General features: G+C 43.5%; 1 protein-coding gene across 1 annotated transcript; it reads right to left on the bottom strand.

The window, feature by feature from the left end:
• Positions 1 to 3,362: 3,362 nt before the first annotated feature.
• Positions 3,363 to 23,461, bottom strand: CBX1 (chromobox 1). Its single transcript, XM_037494971.2, has 5 exons — positions 23,255 to 23,461; positions 8,628 to 8,804; positions 8,016 to 8,193; positions 7,071 to 7,165; positions 3,363 to 4,841 (listed from the first exon to the last, which is right to left on the bottom strand). Exons 2-5 carry the CDS (start codon positions 8,765 to 8,767, stop codon positions 4,697 to 4,699), a joined length of 558 nt encoding a protein of 185 aa, XP_037350868.1. The 5' UTR covers positions 8,768 to 8,804; positions 23,255 to 23,461; the 3' UTR covers positions 3,363 to 4,696.
• Positions 23,462 to 23,709: the final 248 nt, after the last annotated feature.

Genomic DNA, 23,709 nt, shown 5'->3' with positions numbered 1-23,709 from the left:
ACTGACCGAAACAAACACACAAACAAAAAAGCCTTAGAAATAGACTGCTCTATTTGCCCCTGCAGAGCAGGGCTAACTATGCTTTTTATCCCAGCAGGATGGTTTTACTGCAGATTTCATTTGCTTTCAATATTCAGCAATTTATTCAGTGGGAAGCTTCCAAGGCCAAGGTCGATGAAAAGTCATCCCTATAAGAGATGAGCAATCTGGACACACTGACGTAGGAAGGCAGTAACTTGGAGAGAACCTCAGTGCTGGACACATTGATGTGCAGGTTAGAGACTGGTGGTCATCCGGGGACCGTACGCTCCTCTAGCAAACCTCCATAACCACACACCAAAGGATGCCTCCACCTGAGGATTGCCTCGCTCCCTATTGCTAAAAGGTGAGATAAAACCAAGACTCCTTCCTTTACTAAGCTGAATGCTGACCTGGCAGCTCTATTTGTATTTTCAATCAAATTCGAGGAGGAAATACAGTGAGCCTGGACTTAGTTTAAGTTTTCACTGAGAATGTCCTCATGAAGTGACCCAACTTGCATATCACATTTTAGTGACCGGATTAATTAACTTGATCTCAAACAGAACCTCACTCCTTACATAGTTCAGGAACCATTGTCGTAAGAGCCAAATTTGAAATTCAGGGCTCCAGTTCCACCAAATTATTATCATTATTTTTAAAGTTTTATTATTTTTAAAAAAGATTTATTTATTTATTTATGCAAGCACTGGGTACAGTCAGAAGCGCGGGAAGGTGAGAGAATTCACCAGAGCCAGAGCAGGGAACAGAACAGGCAGACCGACGAAGTACACTGCTGAGGGGAGCAGCGGGGGGCAGGAGAGGTCTGCGCACCATGTGGGACCCTCCTCCGGTGGTGGCTGGGGAGCAGCTGGGGATCGAACTGGCGCTGCAGAGGCTGCGGGCAGCTTTGCAACCCGGTGCTTAACTGCTGCGCCACCGGGGAGGCCCCAAATTATTTTTTTTTTAAAGATTATTTATGCATACAAGAACTGGAATGTAGGCCAGAGGTGTAGGGGGTGAGAGGATTCACCAGAGGGGCTGGGGAGCAGAACAGGCAGACTGTGTACTGAAATATACTGCTGAAGGGAGCAGCGGGCGAGGCAGGAGGGGTCTGCTGTGCCATGTGGGTTGCTCCCCGGCCAGCTGGAGATCGAACTCGTGCTGCAGTGTATTTAACCCCTGTGCCACCAGGGAGGCCCCCCATTTCTACCAAATTATTTGAGTGCCAATTCCGTGTTATTTTTCCTTCCTTCCTGCTTTATAGTGCAGGTTCCCAGCATCACAGGCCAGACTATAAAGATGTGCTGAGCACACACATTTTAACAATGGCCATGCGTTAAAATTAAATCGAGCTGATTCTCAATGAGTTCTGAAATGTAAGTTATATCTGAAAATAAGTACTTAAAAACTCAACTATTAAAAATTACTTAAAGTAGGGGCCTCCACGGTGGCGCAGCAGTTGAGCGCTGGGTTGCGAAGCTGCCCAGAGCCTCTGCAGCGCCGGTTCGATCCCTGGCTGCTCCCAAGCCACCGGAAGAGGGTCCCACATGGCGCGCAGACCTCTCCTCCCCACCGCTGCTCCCCTCAGCAGTGTGCTTCAGTCCTTCTGCCTGCTCTGCTCCCCGCTCTGGCTCTGGTGAATTCTCTCACCCTCCCGCGCTTCTGACTGTACCCAGTGCTTGCATAAATAAATAAATAAATAAATCTTTTTAAAAATTAAAAAAATAGTTACTGAATTGATTTATTAAAAAAAATTACTTAAAGTTGATAGTCAAACTTTCAAATGACGTTGGAAAGCAGAAAGACAGCTTCTGCAGTCTTTCTACTCCATTTAATATACTAAGTAGAAGCAGCTCAACTGAAGAAGCAAGGTATTTGTGGGCCTCCCCTGGTGGCGCAGCGGTTGAGCACCGCACCGGTTCGTTCCCCAGCCGCCGGCAAGGGAGGGTCCCACAAACAAAAAAAAAAAGAAGCAAGGTGTTTCTTTTTCAATTGGCTCTCCAGTCTCCAATACCTCAATGATAGTACCACTCCACTGGTAAAATGCTTTTGTAATAGTAACTAAGGAAGTAGCCAATCTCTTCAACTCTGGTGATAGTCTATGATGATGTAATTTCACTGATGTCATGCAATAATTTTCCTGCTGCCCAAATACTTTTCAAAGCAGACTTAAGATCTGCTGTGACTATACTTTTTATTCTAACATTTCTGTATTGCATTTGTGGCATCAACAAAACTTACCCTTAAACCTCAAATTTAGAAATGGTTTTACAGTTCAGGGATGCCAGAAATGACAAAGTTGTAGATTTCAAAGTTAAGGCTAAAACTGAATAGGAAACCACAATGGCTATGCACCAAAAAGCTAAAGGCTGATTTCAGTGCACCTGACGGTACAAAACACTTCTGCACCTCACCCCAACTCTCTTCATTAGCTCTAGACTCTGAGCTGCTGCCAACTACAAGGACACACTTCACAGTAAGACCGCGCCATGACCTAGACCTTCAACAAACCTCAGCTCCACTTACATCTCCCCAAAACTCCTGGCTTTTTGAAAAAAGTACCTGCAAGTCAATTCACTTAAAAACACATGTTTTGCAGTAGTGAGCAGAGCACAATTCTTACACTGATTTGATCTCAGTAGAAATTCCTTTTTCTCTTTTTATAAATGACAAGAGCCTAGTCCCAAACATTAAGAAAATGGATGGCATTTTCATTCAGTGGACAAACACAGGTCAATTCCTGTGAAAAATGTGGACAAGTTGAATTTAGCTAAGGTCACAATCTACGAAATAAATACAGGTGCCAAATTATAAACCTAACTGAAAAACCATTTCTAAAAGTAATTTAGAAGTACTATCACAGGGGGGCCTCCCTGGTGGTGCAAGGGGTTAAGACGCAGCACTATGAAGCTGTCCGCAGCTACTGCAGCATGAGTTCAATCCCCTGCCAGGGAGGTGACCCACATAGCGCAGCAGACCTCTCCCATCTCGCCCCCTGCTCCCCTCAGCAGTGTATTTCAGTCATTCCACCTGTTCTGCTCCCCACTCTGTCTTTGGTGAATGCTCTCACTGCCCCCCACATCTTTGGCCTGTACCCCAGTTCTTATATGCAGTATGAAGGCAGAGCAATGTGATGAGCTACATTTTCTGTAGAATCATTAAATAATACTATTCACTAAACGCGGGGTGACCACTCAAAGATTCAGGTCAGGTATCAGATTTTCAAACCTACAGTGTTTAAGAAACAAAATCCTCTGACTATAGAAGTTGGTTCCAACAGGCTGAAACTGTAAGAGAAGGCAAGGATGGTTTCCGGCAAGACTAAATCAAGACAAATCAAAGATTATAAATCTATAGTTTTATTAAGACAAAAACTGACAATGTGATATGAAGTTTACATTTAAACAGTTTTCACAGAAATCTAACACATGCCTACAAAGATTTTACAATGGAGTTCTAGATGCAACTCTAGATGATGTCAAGAACTGATGGATCTCATGATTCAAGACAGCATTTTGGGTATTAATTCTTAGTATTAAAAAATTTTTTTTGTTTTGTATTTTAAAGTGAACCACTGCCCCAGTATGAAAGTCTAATCTCCTGAGACCAGGGCTCAACTCATTCAACTCTTGAAGTGATTCAATGGAACTTGTGCTGTCAGTGACTGAACCCTGGCACCAATGGTTTCAAAGTTCAAAAAAAGTCTCCAAGAGTTTTCCACCCTAACAACATGGGCCCTTGTCTGTCCCTACTCTCCCACCTCCTAGATCACCCTCTTCCCCTCCCCAAATACCTCAGCCAGTGGCTTGGACGGACAAGCTGGTATTTGTAACTATAATTGAAAAAGGGTCTTTGTGTCAATTTCAAGATTAGCACCTCTAAGACAGAATGCTCTGCCTGTGTATACACCCCAATAAAAGATTTCCCCTCCTCAGTTTCCATCCCCCAAATGGCAGCTTTGGTAGGTTATTAACTGGCTTAGTCCTTTGTTGGGAACAGCGTTAAGCTTAGGCAGAGAACACCTTGGCTTTTAAGTTTCAGGCATTCACAGCTTTTAAACAGTCCTCACGGTCCTCATTCATGTCGCCAATAACATTTTTGGAAAAGATAAAATATTCTGGACATAGAACCAAATCATCATTGGTTGGTTGGTCTTTTCGTTGTTTCACCATTTCCCCCAATCAGGCCCCAAATTTTAACAAAAGTGATCCTACCCATCTCCCTTCCGCCCCACCCTATCCCTCCCACCCCAAATAATACACCAGTAATAGCCAAAAACTACACACATGCTACGCTGTGAAAATGCAGAGTTAACACTATTGGGAAGAAGGCTGTGGGTTGTGGAGATGCTCTTTGAAGATCTACAGTATTTTTGTTTTTGCTCTCCCACACCCATTCTGCAAATTTTGTCCTTCATAGAAGGCCTTTTTCTCAGCCGAGTGCAGAGTGGGTTGCCTTAAAACACTTCTCCTCCTTCCCCTCCACTGGGATGGGTGTGCAAACTATACAGCATGGAACAGCTTTAAAGCACTTGGGCTGCTGTAGGGCACAATCTATACTGGCTCTTCAAAGGACATCTTCTCAAGCCACCTCTATGGTGTCAAGAAAGCAGAACTCCTTTCCTCCCCACTTGAAACCCACAGTCAGATGTGACAGGGGCTGATACTCAAGAGTGTTAATTCTTGTCATCTTTTTTGTCATCATCCTCGGAGGGGTAGGAATGCCACGTCAGCCTTTCCTCATAGAAGGATATGACAACCTGTGGGCACTTGACATTGGCTTCCTTGGCAGGGACCAGGTCAGCCTCATCAGAGTTCTTCCTGCAGAACAAAGCAGAGAGACTTTGAGACCAGGTGCTGGTGGGTCTCCTAAGTTAGATCACTTAAGGGACAGGGTTTTAAAAATATTAATTCCAGAAGAGTAGGGTAGGGAAGGGTCTAAACATCATTTACCGGCAGTTTTTAGTTAAGTGACATCTTTAGAGAGCTTTTGCTGAAAATCCCCTTTGGGTATATTTGTCAGAAGCTAGGTCGCCTAACACATCTGAACTTCTGGAAAAGGAGGGGGAGGGGAGGGATGCATGACTCAGATTCTCTGGGGGCAGACAAGAGTACCACACTCTTCCAAAGGCCGTATCTCAGCTGATAAGAACCCACTGAGACGTCCTGGCTTTGTTATCAGATTTAATACCAAGTCAGATAATAAGATTTACCCATGTGGCACAGGCCAGAGCCAATGCAGATGGGACACTTTCTTGCTGACTCACAGTTACACTGTTTAACATTACCAAATGCCATGCACACACAGATATGCCACAACTCCCAGGTGCTTTGAAATGATGAGCTTCAACACTGGGAGGCAGAAAACGAAGGAACTGTTAACAATTCTATTTTTCTGAATTTCTAAATGTTCTCAAAATTTTGAGACTCACACACACACACACACACACACACACACATCATAAAGGACTGAGGAAAAAGCTCTACCTTCAGGTCATCAAGGCAGTAGCATAGAGCAGGCCACAGACCTATGACAGGATCTCTGACAAGGCACTACCTAAAACTTCCAAACCCCAGTAACAGGTAAACTAAAACCACACCGCCTCACAGAACCCGAAAAGAGCAAGCCAGTAAGATTTGCTGATTGCAACAATATACTAAAGAGACTGGGATGGAGCAGCAGTTACTGACACAGGGGAACCTGGAAACTGCTGCCCACCCCTTGCTGACAGTTCAGTCAACAGTTTTCTCAGAGGTCAGGTACAGGCATTTTGCCAAATAAAAACATTTACTATTTTGGAAATGGACAAATCTCTCCAATTCTCCAGGAAATCACATTAAAATGAACTGAGTTTTATAATCAACATTCAATCTTAGCCTACAGAGTTACATTCAGCTATAAGCTTTACACACACCATGAGTCCACCAAAGGAGAGCAATTTTCAGCAACGTGGAGATACTATGTCACTCAGACTGGTGACAGGCAGGCAGAGAAAGTGTGTTGTAGCTGGATGAGTAACTCGGGGTGTCAATTATTTCTCCCCATATGCAACACCTTAAAAATGAACATTCCTCCTACAGGACGACAGCCATACATAAGGCAGACAAGGGTGGCTGATTCAGTAACCAAAGGAACCCCGAGGAAGGACACAGGTGTAGCTGCTTGTGATAACAGGCTCAGTGCTGCTCAGGTGGGCTTCTCTGGCCGCCTTGTACAGAGGGGAGGGGGGAATGAGTTTCTGTAAAAGTTCTGGACTGACCAAGGACAAAGCCGCTAGAATTTTGTGGCCATTAGCAAAGGCTTAGAATTATCTGCTCCTAATTTATATCTTAAGAACAATGACTGAGATCCACCTGGTTGGGGGGGGGACGACACCCAAACATTTCAACAAGCAAAAGAAAGGGAGGAAAGCCTCCTTTTAGGAAAAAAAAGTAGGGAAATTATTATCGAGATTTTGGGTTAATTACAGTTAAGATTCTCAAGACAACTGCTCTCATGAAGCAGTTTCACAGAGTATCACTACCACTGGTATTTATATTCAAAATGGAAAAAAGTAGACTTGTTCTCTGCTCAGGATAGTAAAGGGAACCTTGCTGACCCCTGCTGGCTGATCCTGGAATTAAGAATATTCACACACTGGAAGGAATCTAGCAGTCAAGGCAAAAGAGCTATAGAAATTCTAACACTGAGAAGTTAACAGCTGATCTTTCTTCAGGAAGGGGTAATAGGGAAGGGTGGCTCAATCACATTTCTTACTTTTTCCCTTCATTTACAGAAGTGAAATGTGATTCTCCCATACCCTCTCCACGTCTAGATTTTCTCCTACCACCTAAAAACATGGGCAAAGATCTAAGAACCCTAAGGGCCCCTACCTGTAACTCATGAGTCCAGGTTGGTAGTCAGGCCGAGGGTCACTATCGAAGGGCTATGCCATCTTAAAGATTTCACAACTGGGCGACTGGAATTTCGAAGGTCCAACTCTTTTCCTCTGGCATGGAACAGATGGGAAGAAGAAAACAACAACCACACAGAGCTGCTGGCAGACTCACCATTTCATCAGGAACATGAGTTCTCCACTGGAGTCTGTAGCTCCAATAATCCGCTCTGGCTCCAAACCCCGGGCAAAGCCTCGTGGTTTTTCTGACTGCAAAAATCAAATGGATGGAAGAATTTTAACTAAATGAGGCTGCTATCCCGACTGTAGTCATTCCTGTATCTTTGGCTAAAGTAATCACATGCTTTTGCCAATATTTCACCAATACCTTGGCTCCAAGACAAGCCTTTTAGGATCCTGATTATTCCATCAAGGTTTAAAATGCTTGCGTTTTCTTCATATGTAAAAAGGGAAATACATCTCAAGCAAAATACATGTTCACAACTCTTCACCCTCAAAACACAACTTATTTTAAGGTATTCAAACCTGTGTTTAAAACATCGAAAACGATCTATTTACAGGCGTGAATTCATTTGCACTTATGCCTGTCCCATAAGTGTTACACTTATTGTTCCTGACTCTCTTATTAATTAAGCATAGACTATGTGGCTTCACGAGTGAGCCCCGAACACTTTTAAGCATTAGTCTAAAATTCTGGAAGGATTCAGAGACAGTTGCTAAGATCCAAGCAGCAGCAAAACAAAAGTGCTTCAATTATTGCTTTCAGGGGCCTCCCTGGTGGTGCAAAGGGGTTAAGACGTAGCATTATGAAGCTGTCCGCAGCCACTGCAGCACCAGTTCGATCCCTGGCTGAGAAGATACCCACATGGCGCAACAGACCTCTCCTGTCTCGCCCCCTGCTCCCCTCAGCAGTGTGTTTCAGTCAGTCTGCCTGTTCTGCTCCCCACTCTGTCCCTGGTGAATCCTCTCCCCCCTTCCCATCTCTGGCCTGTACCCCAGTTCTTGTATGCATAAATAAATCAATCTTGGGGAAAAAATCTTGCATTCAGCTTCCTTGACAGCAGTAGGAATTCTGAGTAGAGTCTTACTTCTGCCTTACCTCTTCTTTCTTCTTCTTTGGTTTGCTCTCCTCTCCCTTATCTTCAGAATCAGAGTCAGCTTTGCGCTTGCCTCCCTCTGATTTATCTGTCTCATGTGCCGTTTTCTGTGACTGTAGAAACTCAGCAATGAGGTCAGGGCAGTCCAGGTTCTCTTCTGGCTCCCATGTGTTGTCCTCGCTGAAACCAGAGGGCACAGTGAGTCTCACTTTCCACTCAGAGTTAGCATAGTCGCACTAAGGAGAGGCACGGGAAGACGAGAGCTGGTGTCCTCGGGAAAAAGCAGTTGATGATGATGAGTAACTGGATGTTGTCTAAGACCAGGAACTTGGCAAAGCTTAGTGGGGTAGGGCGGGAAGGCTTTTTAAACTGAAAATTTGGAAACTTGCCTCCTTCAAAGAAAAATTACTTTTTCTAAAGCCAAACACAAAAATGTTCCTCAGAAGTCACTGTCTTGCATTATAGCATTTTGTACACAGGGCTCATTTTCTAATTAGAATATAAACCATGAAGGCCAGGCCTGAGTCAGAGCACCGAGGCCACACACATTTCTAGACTCCCGAGATCTGGCTGGTGACTGAAAGAATGCATTTCCCCGTGTCCATGAAACTTACTCAGAGAAACCTTTCCACTTTAGGAGGTACTCCACTTTGCCCTTTACCACTCGGCGGTCAAGAACTTTTTCCACCACATATTCCTCTTCCTCCTCTTCTAGCACCTCCTCTACTTTCTTCTTGTTTTGTTTTTTCCCCATAGTGCCCGCCAGCTTTCTGGTATAAAGGGTGACGCTGCTAAAATGATAAAGGAAATAAAAAGGACATTAGGGCACACTCTTCTTGGCTAGGTGAATGTTAAATGGTAAGAGAACCAGGCCATCATAGATGACTTTAGTAAGACATGCTGCTTATATTAAGTATTATCCCTGTTCATCTTCAATAGGCAATAGTTTTCCGAGTTCACAAAACAGCCCCAACTAATCACAGCAAAATTTTATTTTTGCATATCCACTTAAAACTTTTCAATCCTGGGGGCCTCTTTGGTGGCAGAAGGGATTAAGCTGCACTATGAAGCTATCTGCAGCCACTGCAGCACGAGTTTGATTCCCTGCCAGGGAACTAACCCACATGGCCCAGTAGACCTCTCCTGTGCTCCTGATGCTCCCCTCAGCAGTGTATTTCAGTCAATTTGCCTGTTCTGCTCCCCACTCTGGTGAATCCTCTCACACACACACCCCCCACCCCGCACCTCTGGCCTATAACCTAGCTCTTGTATGCATAAATAAATAAATCTTTAGGAGGGAAATAAAAACTTTTCAATCCATTCTATAAATCCTTCAAGTTCTTTAAAGGATTCTTTAAATCCTTTACTATAAAACACGGTATCAAAAATATTAAGATGAAAGAAAAGCAGTCCTCCTAGAAATAACATAATACCTAAATTTATCAACATTTAACCCTCTGATCTGTACTTTCTCCAATTTTCTGAATATTTTCCATTTCATCACAGTACTGGACTTTAATTTTTAGTGGGAAATACCTTGTCCTATTTATTAAACATCTAATTTAATTTACCCTTTTGTAGTTGTATATATATTCATTCTTCTGTATTGTTAAAACACTTTTGAGGTCTAGTGAGTCTTTGTGTAATCTGTTCTGAATGCCACCATGAATTTGCAATTTCCAAGTTTATTAACTTTTAATGATTAGTTTATTTTATAATTTATTTCTAAAGAAAGACTCGTAAAAATGCCAGAAAAACCATGAAGTTCTCTAAATTAAAGTACTGTAGTAATTTGGAAAATGAGTGAAAGGGGAAAAGGGAAGTTATCATAGACAATAGAACCTAAATTTATTATTTTGTAAAAATATATCACCAGCTGGGTTACATCTAAAGGTTTTCCCAGTGCCAAAATTCTAGCCCCAACAAATCTATTTTCTTTAGTCCTTGGTACAACTCTATGCCCACGCCCAAAGCTTTATGATTACCAATTTACGTCAGTAGGTGGCGCCATATCAATACATTGATGATAAAATTCACCCACAAAAAACTGACAAAAGTCTAAGAATTGATGGATTACAACTGCACAGAATGAGCTACAAAAAATCCAAGAGCAGGGCAGATGATCTATGAAAGAAAGTAGTTACTACTATGTTTGAATTTAATGCCAATTTATGGTTAAATTGTACCTAGCTTTAATACTTCGAACCTGGCATGTATAGAATTTTCAAAGGTCATCTATAGACTATACGAAATATAATCTTTTGTAAAAATATCGTCATCTCGACCCAGTTACTGATGTTTAGATTTACATTCCAAAATATACCCCACGCCCCAGTAAGCAAACTTAACTTACTGAAACAAGAGACATTTGTCTGGCTGCTAAAAAGTCCTAGACACTGCTAGATACTAGAGATTCAAGAGTATGAAGTGGCCCCTGCTGTCCTAAAGTTTAGTACCTGGTTTAAAAAAAGACACCTCTTCCACCAAAGGTATTTTGAACTTTCAGAGTGGCACAGAAGACTCTCTTCTGCTTTTAGGCAATACCCAAGGCCCTGGTCCTCACAGTTGAGAATGTATAGTTGCTTAAAACCTATCTACGTCCGAAGTTTATTTCTGATACTTTTCCTCCCCAAACACCAGCACCACAGGGGATCTCCGGATGGTCATCTTTACTCATTTTAAGAGCAACTGAAGAAAGCCTTGAAAGAATGCAGAAAACAGATTCCTGCTTCTCTGAGAGCTTCCTTGATTGGCTCATCCTAGCACCTACCTCCAGGTATTGGAGTCTTTCTGATAGAAATTATCAGCCAGGTTTCCCAAAATGAGTTTTTTCCTTATTTATAGTTGTTCTCTAGGGTCCTGGAAAGGGCATTTCTCACAATCAGTAGAAAAGTGAATTAAATGTGCAATCCACTCTCCCTACTGACGCTCAGATCCCACACCTTCAGAGAAGTCAAGGGCTCCCTTAAATATTATGATGGGCCAATTAGTTTCATAGTTTCCAAATGAATTACTTAAAGAGAAACTTGTCTCTCTTCTGCCATCTCTAGGCACAGTAGGGGTATCTGCAAGGAAGGCTCTCAACTTGGACTGCTTGGCAAGGAGACATCATACCACCCCTCTCAGCGTGGGACCACAAAAGAAGCTTGCCTTTAAGCCAACGCTATCTGCCACGCCCCCAAAGCATCCTAGCAACCTAGCAAATACTAATCAAAATCCTAGCAAATACCATAATCATCGAATAAAGGGTTAAAATATATAATAGAACATCACAAGATATACACAAGGTCAAAGGGTTAATAGATTAACTCAGAAATCTTAATCCCCAATAATCTGTAATCTTGACAAAATACTCCCCAAGCTGTTGTACTACCATCACCTTTGATACTGGGTAATTTTTCTAGATGTTTTTTTCCTTCCTGCAAATTATCAGTTAAGTATTTTTATAATGCTGTTTGGAAGTTGTGTGTAAGCTTTTGTTAGGTAATGATTTCACAGTAGGATCACTGTAGATTAAAGACTAAGTTTTTTGTTGGGGATCCCTAAAATGTCAATATATTTGTGGCTTCTTTCTCATAGACTAGTTTCTCCAGAAAGGGATCTGATTATTTCCTGCCTGAGGGGACTCACTGTTTAGTACACAGACAACTGGTTTTTAGTATGGTCCCTTGCCCTCAGCTCTGCATAATGTTCAAGTGCAGTTCCTCCAGTTCAACCTTCAACTCTGACATAATAACTGTAATATTCTACCAGAGTAGAAAAGAGGTAGTCTCTACTGTGTGGTATGGAAAGGATCTCCCAGTTCCAGACTATCAATCGCTTCTTGTTTTTTAAGTCCCAGTTGTTTGCACCCTTACTGCCAGAGGAGATAGCTAGTGGTCTTTCTGGAACACTGTGACATAACCTGGCTTGAACCTTCATGGCTTTTCCTAATTCCTCTCCCGCTTTTCAGCATTTTCTAGTCAGTTACTACTCTTCGCTGCTTGTCCCCTCTCCTTTTTTTTCTGTTCTTTTATTTTTTTTTTTATAGGTTTTTTTTTTTTTAATAGAGGCATGTTTTTTATTTATTTATTTATTTTGTTTGTTTGTTTGTTTTGTTTATACATGCACTGGGTACAGTCAGAAGCACGGGAGGGTGAGAGAATTCACCAGAGTCAGAGCGGGGAGCAGAGCAGGCAGAAGGACCGAAGTACACTGCTGAGGGGAGCAGCGGGCGGCAGGAGAGGTCTGCGCGCCATGTGGGACCCTCCTCTGGTGGCCGGGGAGCAGCCGGGGATCTAACCGGCGCCGCAGAGGCTGCAGGCAGCTTTGCAACCCAGCGCTCAACCGCTGCGCCACCTGGGAGGCCCTTTTTTCTGTTCTTTTAAAAAACCCTTTACCATTATTTTTTTTTTTTTTGACTTTTGGAAAGGAGTGGAACCCATGTGTTCAACCAGCCATGTTAAACTGAAAGTATTTAGTAACAGTAATATGAGCGCTTGTTATGGGCCATTCCACTTTATCCATCCATTATGTGCAATACATCCAAGTGTTACTAGTTAGAGTACGTAGAGGCAGCCAAATACAGACCTACACTCTTAAACCACCATGAGAACCTCATTTTACATGGACAAGTCTTCTCAAGGCTTATCATATGTTGCAGACAAAACCCTGGAGTTATTAAAACTTTTACCGAAATATTACCTGGTTTGTCACATTTTAAGATGCCTAAAAAAATACATTTGAATTGTACTTTGTTTATAAACCATCCTTTGAAACAATCCATTCAGATGTCATACAGAACAGAGTCAACTAAAATCCATGCCCTAAACTGACACAATTAACAAAAAACCAGAGCCTCTCAGCAAGGACATCTCCTAAGGATGGACTAAACCATCTGCCCAGAACCTGGGAATAGCTACACACCTACAGGGAACTTCCTTTCAGCCTACACAAGAATAAGGGAGCCCTCTAGAGATGCATCCTTCCTACCATTTGTCATCAGTAAATAAGAAAGTGACTGGTAATGACTTTCTTTCAGAAAAGGTTTTAGAAGGTATGGTTGTTGTAAAACCAATGATTTTTAATTGGTTACTGCAATATAAAGGTATTTGTTAATGAAATCAGCAGGCAGCAACAAAGCTTTGGTTTTTAGCATCCCAGCAGTCTTCCAGGTCTTAAACTAACATGTGCTATGTGGTGTGCATGTTTAAAGGTGAATACCTAGCAAGCAGGAGAAACTAATGACAAAAACCTGAACTGGCCTATTGTATCCCACTGCCGCCAGGAATGGTGTGAAATCTGAAGTTCATGAACTCACCATTCCTTTAAGAGGAAACAAAGATTCTCCTTACTCACCTTTCACCCTTGCACTCAGGAGTCAGAAAACAGAAAGGAGGGACAAGGCTATTTAAAGGCAGAAGGAAGTAAAATATTAGCCACCATTTTGTTTTGTTTTTGTGTGGCACTGTGAAAGGGTATGAGAAGTATCTGAGATGACAACATGGGCTTAGCTCCTGGTTGCCACCACACACATGAATTAAAAGGGCTATCCCAGGAACTTCCATACTGATTTCTTGCCAGCTGAAAGATCAAATTCCAGATGTGAAGATAAGGTAACATACAGACCTCTGAAAACAAATCAGCAGAATTTTTATGCTAAATGCCAAGATGAAGTATTTAGAATTCTTTACTAAGAAAGAGTTCACAGGAAAGCAGATCTTAGTTTGAGAACTTTCACCTATATGAGAATCAGAAACCTCTATAAAGTTTATAAACACAGACTGCCAGACCCCATCTCAGATCCAATGAATCAGGAAATAAGCTATGTGTATGCATATTATTTTTTTTTTTTTTATAGAGGCATGTTTTATTTATTTATTTGTTTGTTCATTTGTTTTGTTTATACATGCACTGGGCACAGTCAGAAGCGCGGGAGGGTGAGAGAATTCACCAGAGCCAGAGCGGGGAGCAGAACAGGCAGAAGGACTGAAGTACACTGCTGAGGGGAGCAGCGGGCGGCAGGAGAGGTCTGCGCACCATGTGGGACCCTCCTCTGGTGGCCGGGGAGCAGCCGGGAATCGAACCGGCGCCGCAGAGGCTGCGGGCAGCTTCGCAACCCAGCGCTCTACCGCTGCGCCACCGGGGAGGCCCTGCATATTATTTTTTTTAAAAAAGCAAGCTTTTCTAATTGCAATACATTGAACAACAAAAGTACTTAATGTGGCAAATCAAAGTTCCCCAGTGCAAAACCTGCCTGTTTTTGTTCTCCTCTACATATACACATGCAAATAGGTATTAAGTACCAGAACTTGCCTTTTTATATAATTATCTTTGATATTATTCTATAAAGATCACCTTTCTTAACAGTTGCATAGTTTCCCATATTGTATGGACATATATTGGGAGCCTCCCTGGTGGCGAAGGGGTTAAGTCTCTGCACTATCACTCTATCACCACTGTGGCCTAAGTTCGAACCCCAGTCAGGGAGCTAAATCCACATGTGGAGCAGCAGGCCTCTCCTGTCTCGCCCCATGCTCCCCTCAGCAGTGTATTTCAGTAAATTTGCCTGTTCTGTTCCCCACTCTGTCTCTGGTGAATCCCCTCACCCCCACATCTCTGGGTGGGCCTACACCCCAGTTCTTGTATGTATAAGTAAATAAAAATAAAGCTTAAAAAAAACCCCTCTATATCATATTTAACATCATTCAAGCTAGACCTTTTTTGCATTAGCAATGAAATTGGAAGAGTACTGCTTGAAGGATCCTCACAGCTCCTTTCACCAGGAGAAAGCTATCATGAGTACCAGAAGCATAACTCAGTTTCCTCATCTGTAAAACAGATGCAACAACCCTCATGAGATTCCTGTGAGGTGAGCTTTTGTGACCTTCTGGCATTAATTATATTCTTGTATGTCTGCATTTTGTCCAACTGCACTGAATTTTTTTTTAAAGATTTATTTATTTATGCATACAAGAACTGGGGTGCAGGGGGTGAGAGGTTTCACCAGAGTGGGGAACAGAACAGGCAGATGTACTGAAATGCATTGCTGAGGGGAGCAGCAGGTGAGTCAGGAGCGGTCTGCTTCACCATGTGGGTCACCTCCCTGGCCGGCAGGGGATCAAACTCCTACAGTACTGCAGTGGCAGTGGATAACTTCACAGTGCTTGCAACTTAACCCTTGCGCCACCAGGGAGGCCCCTGCTCTGAATTATATACTGCTTTAAACTTAAGGATAGTTCTCTAAAACCTAGTACATTAAGAACTCAACGAGAAAACACATTTCTGTCCTATACACACAGCTGAAATTCATGATTTCCAAAATAGCAGGGCAGTGTAAGAACACACAAGTAGTAACTAGGTCTAGCTGGTATGAATAAACCAATTATTATAAAACAAAGAAATAAAAATCTAATTTCTGGAAGACTAAGACAGAAGAGCTAACATACAGAAATCACATTTCATATACCTGAAGTGTTGTAATATCTTGTGGTTTTCCTTTTATTGGCCTAAGCAGGAAAATAAAGTAACAAAGCTCTAGTAGTAAATGGTAAAGGATATATTTTCCTATGAAAATAGGAGAGGGAAAAAATGTAAATTCTGGATACAGTGGAAAATTTCAACAAAATCATTTATTTGGAGAAAAATTTTAAGATGCCTGAACTTATATGTAAATACCAAAAATCAGTTCTGATGACCCATACAGTACAATTCTATAACGAACCTTAGAAGTTGTGATTTCCAGCTCAGGCTTTACATAACATACTTTTGTAAAAGCCATTACTCCAATTAAATGAACAATGGTCTTTCTAAGAATTCACAGCTTGTGAGTGCAAGACAAAAATATGATAATCATTCCTGATTTCTTCTTGTTTATCCTCCACATCTAATCTCTTACAAAATCCTGTTGAGGGCTTCCCCAGGTGGTGCAGCTGCTACAGCCGGTTTGATCCCTGGCCACTGGGGGAGGGTCCCACATGGCACCCAGACCTCTCCTGCCACATCCGCTGCTCCCCTCAGCAGTGTACCTGTCAGTCTGCCTTTTCTGCTCTCCTCTCTGGCTCTGGTGAATTCTCTCACCCTCCCACACTTCTGACTGCACTCAATGCTTGTATATAAATAAAAAATCTTTAAAAGAAAAAAAAGAAACTTAATTAAAAAAAAAGAACTGTGGGTCAAACTCTCATAAAGATACATGAAAAAAACTTAAGAACAAAATCCTGTTGATTTTATATCTTAAATAACTTTCAATTCATATGCTTTTTCCAGTCCCAAGGGCTACCACCCCAGTCCACATCATCACCATTTCTTCTGGGATATCTAACCCAATTCATCCTTAGTGCTCACTACTGATTTAAAAATGCAGATCTCTTCATAACATTATCTGTGGGCATTTGTGCTAGTGACCACTGCACAATCACAATTACCTTGTTCTTTGGCTCATTCTTCATCTGACCAGTTCCCTCAGCTTAAAAATCCTCAGAAGCTTCCCTGAAGCCCCAGACCAGGCGTAGGATAACTCTTCCTATGATCACGATCCCACATTTATCAGTTTTCTACTGGGTGCCTGTTATGTGTGAAGTGCTGGAAATGTGTGGTGGGCAGACAAAAATCTCTTAAGAGCTTATATTTTAACATGGTGCACGAGTGGGAATGTGGGAATGTATGCATGTATACATGTGCAGAGCGAGGCACGGACAATAAGAAAACATTAGCGTAAATGCTATAAAGAAATTATCTGTAGATTAACATTTGAACAGACCAGAATAAGACAACTAGGCAAAAATCTGAAAAACACACCAGTTTAGGGACTAGCAGGTTCAAAGACCCAAGGTAAGGATGAGTTTGCTTTACCTGAGGAAAAGAAGTGTGGCCAGGCAGACTAGAGTGAGGGGCAGCAGGCAAGGGCCAGATAAATACTGTGCCTGTTATGCCCTGCTTCACTCCTTGTTTCGTCTAGTTCCCTTCTCCATTCCTGGTTTTCCTCCCCCCACCCCTTGTGCCTCTAGCTTAGGTTCAAAACATAATAACAGCCATAAAAGTTTCTAACGATGGTTCCACTAGCTTTTAATATTATCTATTAAAAATCAAATTAAGGGCCTCCCCGGTGGCGCAGCGGTTGAGCGCTGGGTTGCAAAACTGCCCGCAGCCTCTGCAGCGCCGTTCCATCCCCGGCCTCCGGGCGGGCGAGGGTCCCACATGGCTCGGAGACCTCCCCTGCCGCCCCGCTGCTCCCCTCAGCAGTGTGTTTCATCAGTCTGCCTGTTCTGTTCTCCCTTCTGGCTCTGGTGAATTCTCTCACCCTCCCGCATTTCTGACTGTACCCAGTGCTTGTATAAATAAATAAATCTTTAAAAAAAAAATATTGAGGACTCCCAAAACTTAAAAAAAAAAAATCAAATTAATAACCATGTATTAATAGCCCATATGGACAGAGTGACACTCACTCTGGTTAAAATACACATCACATGAACTCCCTCAGCCCTGAGCAAATGGAGCTGCAGTCAGGACTGTGGCTAATGCAGACACACCACAAGCACAGGCTTTTGAGAATTCCTTAAGGGTAAGTAATTAATAACTAACATTTATTGAGCACTTAACACTTAGTGCATACAAAGGTACTTAATTGAATTCTCACAACTTGTAAGTCCAGTTTACAAAAAAGAAAGAAACAAAAAGCCCATTTTACAAATAAGGCTTATTGAAGCAAAGAAAATTTCCCAAAGTCCCTCAACAGTATGACAAAGCCAGGACTAAAAGAGAGAAACATACATATAAGTAAACAATTCAAACTTAAGTTCATGTCAATGTAAGAGATGTATGGAAAAATTAGCAAAAGAAATAGTAAGTAACTACAAAAGTACTTCAGGAGCTTGGAGGAATAAATGGCTAGGGTGATTACAAAAGGTTTTGAAAAGCTGGGATTGAAGCCAGACTACAACAGCATTTGAAAAGATTTGGAGGGCAATTTGGCCCAAAGAACTGTTAAGAACAAAAGCAATGAGGCACAACTTAGGTAGACTAGACACTTGTGAACCAGTCTGGGGGGTGTAGACTGAAGAGTAAAGTAGTAGGTTAACTACCAATTTTTTTTTTTGTTTTGTTTTACAAGATCTCCTCTTAAAACAAAGGCTAAAGTACAATGTGTCTAACATCTACTTTCCTCACAAGACCTACATTCCTGTCAAAACAGAAAATTAAAATCTGAACAAATCTTGCAAGTTTCCTCTAGGCACACTGCTCACCTACTATTTCAAGACCAACAGTCAAAATCCTACCCATCCCTTTAAGAGTCCACTTAAATGTTACTTCTACGAAGTCTACACAAACTAGACAAATATTATTTTCTTTTCCTTGGGGTTCCAAAGCATTTTGTTTGTTTTTATTTAATTGAAGGTATATCTGGGCCCCATGAAGGTAAGGTGTCAAACCCTAAATGGGCAATAAGGACGGCTCTATCAGATTCAGACATTTAGGGAACAAGAATCCAAAGCTGGTGCCTCCCTGGTGGCACAAGGGGGTAAGTCTCAGTACTATGAAGCTATCGCCAGCCACTGCAGCACGAGTTCCATCCCCAGCCAGGGAGCTCACCCACATGGCACAGCAGACCTCTCTGGTCTTGCCCGCTGCTACCCCTCAGCAGTGTATTTCAGTCGATCCACCTGTTCTGCTCCTCTGTCTCTGGTGAATCATTTTTTACCCCCCACCCCCACCTCTGGCCTTATATGCATAAATAAATAAATCATAAAAAAAAAAATCTAAAGCTGTCAGCTTTTTAGGGAATGATCAGCATGACAAATGTGATTTACAAGCCCTAAATAGAAACAAGCATGTGGCCTCCCTGGTGGCACAGGGGTTAAAGACAGGGCTAGCAAGCTATCACCAGCCACTGCAGCACGAGTTCGATCCCTGGCTGGCAGGGAGAAACCCACATGGCACAGCAGACCTCTCCTGACTAGCCCACTGCTCCCCTCAGCAGTGTATTTCAGTAGATCTGCCTGCTTTGCTCCCCATTCTCTCTGGTGAATCATCTCACATGCCGCACCGCTGGCTTACACCCCAGTTCTTGTATGCATAAATAAATATTAAAAAAAAAAAAGGAAACAAGCATGGAAGTACCTTTGTTGTGCATCAGCAAGTACACACCAGTTATCAAAAAGCAGGTGAAGAGGTGTGTATTATATTCAATTTGTAGCCCTCCTGACTTATGTTTCTAAAACTGTTTTTAGTCTGTTCACTGGCTGTGGCTGTTTGTGAGGCAAATGTTTTCCAGATGGAAAACTTGACTAAGCAGAAAACAGGAACTTGTGCACACACCTAATGCGCGGGAGTTCATTTTAAAAGGAATTCCAGAGGATCTAGGACTAGAATACTGAAATTTAAATTTTATCTGGATATGGCCAGAAACTTGGCTTACCTTTCAGCATACAGCATGATGAGACTATAGATAAAGTTTTGGATTAAGAGACCACCTCGGTTTGCAAATATTAGTAGGACACAATAATACCTGAAGCAAATCTTTTAATTTAGGATGAAATAAAAATCATTAGAAAACCTGGGGCCTTCATGGTAGCCTATGGTAAGTCTCAGCACTATCACCACGACGGCCTGAGTTCGATCCCCAAGCAGAAAGCTAACCCACATGGCTCAGTGGACCTCTCCTGTCTTACCCCATGCTCCCCTCAGCAGTGTATTTCAGCAGTCTGCCTGTTCTGCTCCCCACTCAGTCTCTGGTAAATCCTCTCACGCCCCACACCTCTGGCCTACATCCCAGTTCTTATATGCATAAATAAATAAAATCTTTTTTAAAACTTAAAAAATCATTAGAAAACTAGACGACTAATAACTAAGCTGGAATTAAGAGCAGAGATGAAAGCACTCACAGATAACAAAACAAAACCACTAACTTCTCACATACTACAGTTCTGTCAAGTCCTTAATGTGTTAGCTATTAATAAAGAGAAAGGCACAATTTCAATTAGGTCACTCCCCCTTTGCACCGAAAATCACAAAAGTTAAAGACAGGGAAGAGTGAACACAAATTACTCAATTCAAATACTGGTAGGATATGAATTCTGTCCCTATTTGAGTAACTTCTCTAATTAACCTTGGAAATTAACCTCTTGAATTTTTCAATAGACGTTGCTATTGCAAAATAGTTATTTAACACAATACAAAGGACACAAAGGATTTTTCAAGATACTTTTTTAAAAATAGATTTATTTATTTATGTATGCAAGAACTGGAGTGTAAGCCAGAAGTGCTGGGGGTGAGAGGAATCACCAGACTGGGGAGCAGGCAGCAGATCTACTGAAATACACTGCTGAGGGGAGCATGGGACGAAACAGGAGAGGTCTGTGGTACTATGCAGGTCAGCTCCCTGGCTGCCCCGGGAATGGCCGGGGATCGGGGATTGGACTTGTGCTGCATGGCTGCCCATAGATTGATAGTGCTGTGTCTTTAACCCCTGTGCCACCAGGGAGGCCCTCAAGATACTCCCCCCCACTCCCCCCGCCCCCAGGATACTTTTAAAACAGTATAGCTTACTTTTGAAACCCAGAAACTGGGACTTCTCCGAGTCTTTGTTGAAGGTACTTAAAATTTAGTCACTAGTACAATCTCCATACCTTTCTGGATTTAACACTAGGGTGAAAACATTAAAAACTGAGACAAAGACAAGCATGCTTATGTCGTTTTACTCTGCCAAATGTCACAGATTGAAGACAAACTGATTACACAAATGCACAGTAACTCATTCTCCCGACTAATGCAGGGAATTCTAAGGATCTCAAAGCACTTACCCATTCAAACAACAATCTGAAGAGCCTACTATGTGTACCAGACATTTGGATGAACAAGAAACATAATCCCATTTTATGTAAACCCACAAACTAATCACTAGCATTTTATTCCAGAAACTCTGCAAAGAAACAACCTAAGTCTATCAAGTCTAATGCAAAATGTTATACCAGATACTGTATAGTGAATGGAGAGATTTTGATGGATAAAATAGTAGAAAAACACAATACACCAATTCTCTTTTTAAATGGTGTGAACTTGGGCCTCCCTAGTGGCTCAAGGGGTTAAGTCACAGCATTATGAAGCTATCCGCAGCCACTGCAGCACGAGTTCGATCCCCTGGCCGGGGAAATAACCCACATGGCGCAGCAGACCTCTCTGGTCTTGCCTGCTGCTCCCCTCAGCAGCGTATTTCAGTCAATCCACCTGTTCTGTTCCCCACTCTGTCTCTGGTGAATCCTCTCTCGCAGCCCTCCACCCCGCACCTCTGGCCTGTACCCCAGCTCTTATAGCATAAATAAATAAATCTTTAAAAAAAAATGTGTGCACTAAAAACAAAACAAAACAAACAAACCACATTTCTAAGATCCTTTTAAAAACCGGTACCAGAAAATGTTATGGTTGCTTCTTTTCATTTGATGGGTAGAAAATTAATATCCTATAGATGAAACAAACCACAGAAGGCCAGGGTACCCCTTAAACGGGCTCCTTTAATCAAGAAGCCAGAAACACAGACTACACACTATTTACATTTTTTAATGAAAAACAATTCAGGCTACAGCAGCCAATGAAGAAAAATGACACCACAGGGAAAACTGGAAATGACTGAAGATCCTGAATTGCCCTAAAGCTTAATTAAGGTGTGCCTGGCTCCAACACAGGTGGCCTTTCAATCACACCACTTTCTATAAAAAATGTAAGCACTCAAGGAAGAACACAGACTAATTTCCCAGCAGTATTCACGCATCTTTACCAAAACTTTGAACCTTTCACAACTATTCCAAACTGCTGACAAGTCTTCATACAACTGAGAGGAGACCTTACTCCTGGCAAGAGGTTATATTACTGGTCTTTTTATCATCTCCACATGAACTTAGTTGAACCAATACAGTTCTGAATATAACACCAATGCATGAAAGCCCTTCATCTGAAACTTTAAAAAAGGGATAAAATATGACACACTTTGTTTTAGAAATTTCCAACAAGGAAAACATGTCTTTAAAAATATAAGCAGGGCCTCCCTGGTGGCGCAGCGGTTGAGCGCAGTGTTATGAAGCTGTCCGCTGCCTCTGCAGCGCAGGTTCGATTCCTGGCCGGCCAGGGAGAAACCCACAAGGCACGGCAGACCTCTTCTGATTCGCCTGCTGCTCCCTTCAGCAGTGCTGTCGGTCCGGTCCGTCTGCCGGTTCTGCTCCCTGCTCTGTCCCTGGTGAGTCCTCTCGCCCTCCAGCGCCTCTGACCTGTATCCCAACTCTTGTATGAATAAATAAATCTTAAAAAAAAATAAAAATATAAGCGCCCAAACTTTTCCAGTCTCCACATTATCTCACAACCTCTCTAACTTACCTTCATCCCTTAAATACTAACTCATCCACACATTTCTACAATTTCACTGCCCTCTGTGGCCACTAACAATCTCAAATTATAACTTGTAGAACTAATTCTGAATCATAGCCCGGCCTGCTTCTGGACTTTTTAACTCCCTAACAGAATCAGGGAGTGAAACTCTGGAATAGCGAAGAAAGCGTGCTCCATCCTTCAGTTTATTCTTCCAGCCTCCCCAGCGGGGAAGGGCCCAGCGGGAGGCACGGGCAGTCGGCTTCCCACTTTCTCCTCCACGCCTTACATAATCTCGGGCTTTCACTCCACTCTGCTCGCTCTCTAGAGCCCAGCCAGGCAGGAGAATGCCCTCCGTCCTAGCGTCCTCCCCCATTTATTCAACAGCTCTCCTGCCCCAGCAGCACACCTTGGGCTGCCCGGCTCCCTCGCACAATCTGCCAGAAGTTACTTCTCCCCAGCAGGGCGAGCGAATTCCTCCGGCAGCCCCAGAGGCCGCCCAATACTCTCAGGTTACATTTCTAAACCCGGGTCCCACAGTCGTCGACCCTCCCCATGCAAGTCCGAGCACCAAGGCTCCGAGCCGGACCCTTCCCAGCCCCCCCTGCAGCCCCTTCCCGCCGCCGCCCCCCGCCCCCGCGGCTTCGAGCTGGGTCGCCCCGGCCGAGCCGAGCGACCCGCCAGCGCTCGGCCCACCCGGAATCGCTCCACTCCCTCGCTCCGGATACGCCGCCCCGCCCTCTCCATCCTTCCAGCGGCCAACCCTGAGCGCTCCCCGGGGCTCAGCGCGGGAAGGGCGCGCTCCCCGCTCCCAGCCCCCGCCGCGGGCGCGCGGCCCCTCACCCCGGACTCCCGCTCTCGCCGCCGCGCGCCTCCCCGCGTTCCCCGCCTCTGGCGGGCTGTTCACCTCAGAGCAGCGCCCAGGAACTCGAGGGGAATCGGTGCCGCGCGACTCGCGCGTCGTGTCGGGACGGCCGGGGGAGTGGCGCCCAGAAAAGCAACAAGCCGGGCGACCGCGTCCGAGCCCCTCGCTGAAGCGGCGTACCGCAGGCCCCGGCCGACGGCCCTCCCCTCTGCCGAACAAAAGAGCCTCGCAGTCTGCGCGGCCCGCCGCCTGCACCGCGCAGGCGCGACGACCCGCCGCACAGCACTATGGGACTTGGAGTCTGTACGGAACTACAAGGCCCGAAGTGCTGCGCGCGAGTCACGCCGTCACGCACGGTTTGCAAGGGTTTCCGGGAGTTTTAGTTTTAAACTGCAAATGCGGGAAGGCCGGGGTTTAGAAAGGCAATGTAGGAGAGCGAAAGCAGTTTTTACAAACGGGCGCCTTTATGCTTGGTCCGAAAAATAAACCACTTCTGA

This window comes from Talpa occidentalis, unplaced genomic scaffold (assembly GCF_014898055.3).
Source record: "Talpa occidentalis isolate TD23 unplaced genomic scaffold, MPIMG_talOcc4v2.1 talOcc4.7, whole genome shotgun sequence".
Taxonomy (NCBI): Eukaryota; Metazoa; Chordata; class Mammalia; order Eulipotyphla; family Talpidae; genus Talpa; species Talpa occidentalis.
Note: the sequence above shows the minus strand (reverse complement) of the source record. Positions and strands in the feature narration are given on the sequence as shown.

Coding starts and splice junctions, on each gene's coding strand:
- CBX1 (XM_037494971.2), bottom strand. CDS start 8,767: ATGGGGAAAAAACAAAACAAGAAGAAAGTAGAGGAGGTGCTAGAAGAG. Junction 7,166..8,015: donor CAAAGAAGAAGAAAGAAGAG/GTAAGGCAGAAG, acceptor TGATTTTTGCAG/TCAGAAAAACCACGAGGCTT. Junction 4,842..7,070: donor CTCATGTTCCTGATGAAATG/GTGAGTCTGCCA, acceptor TTTGTTCTGCAG/GAAGAACTCTGATGAGGCTG.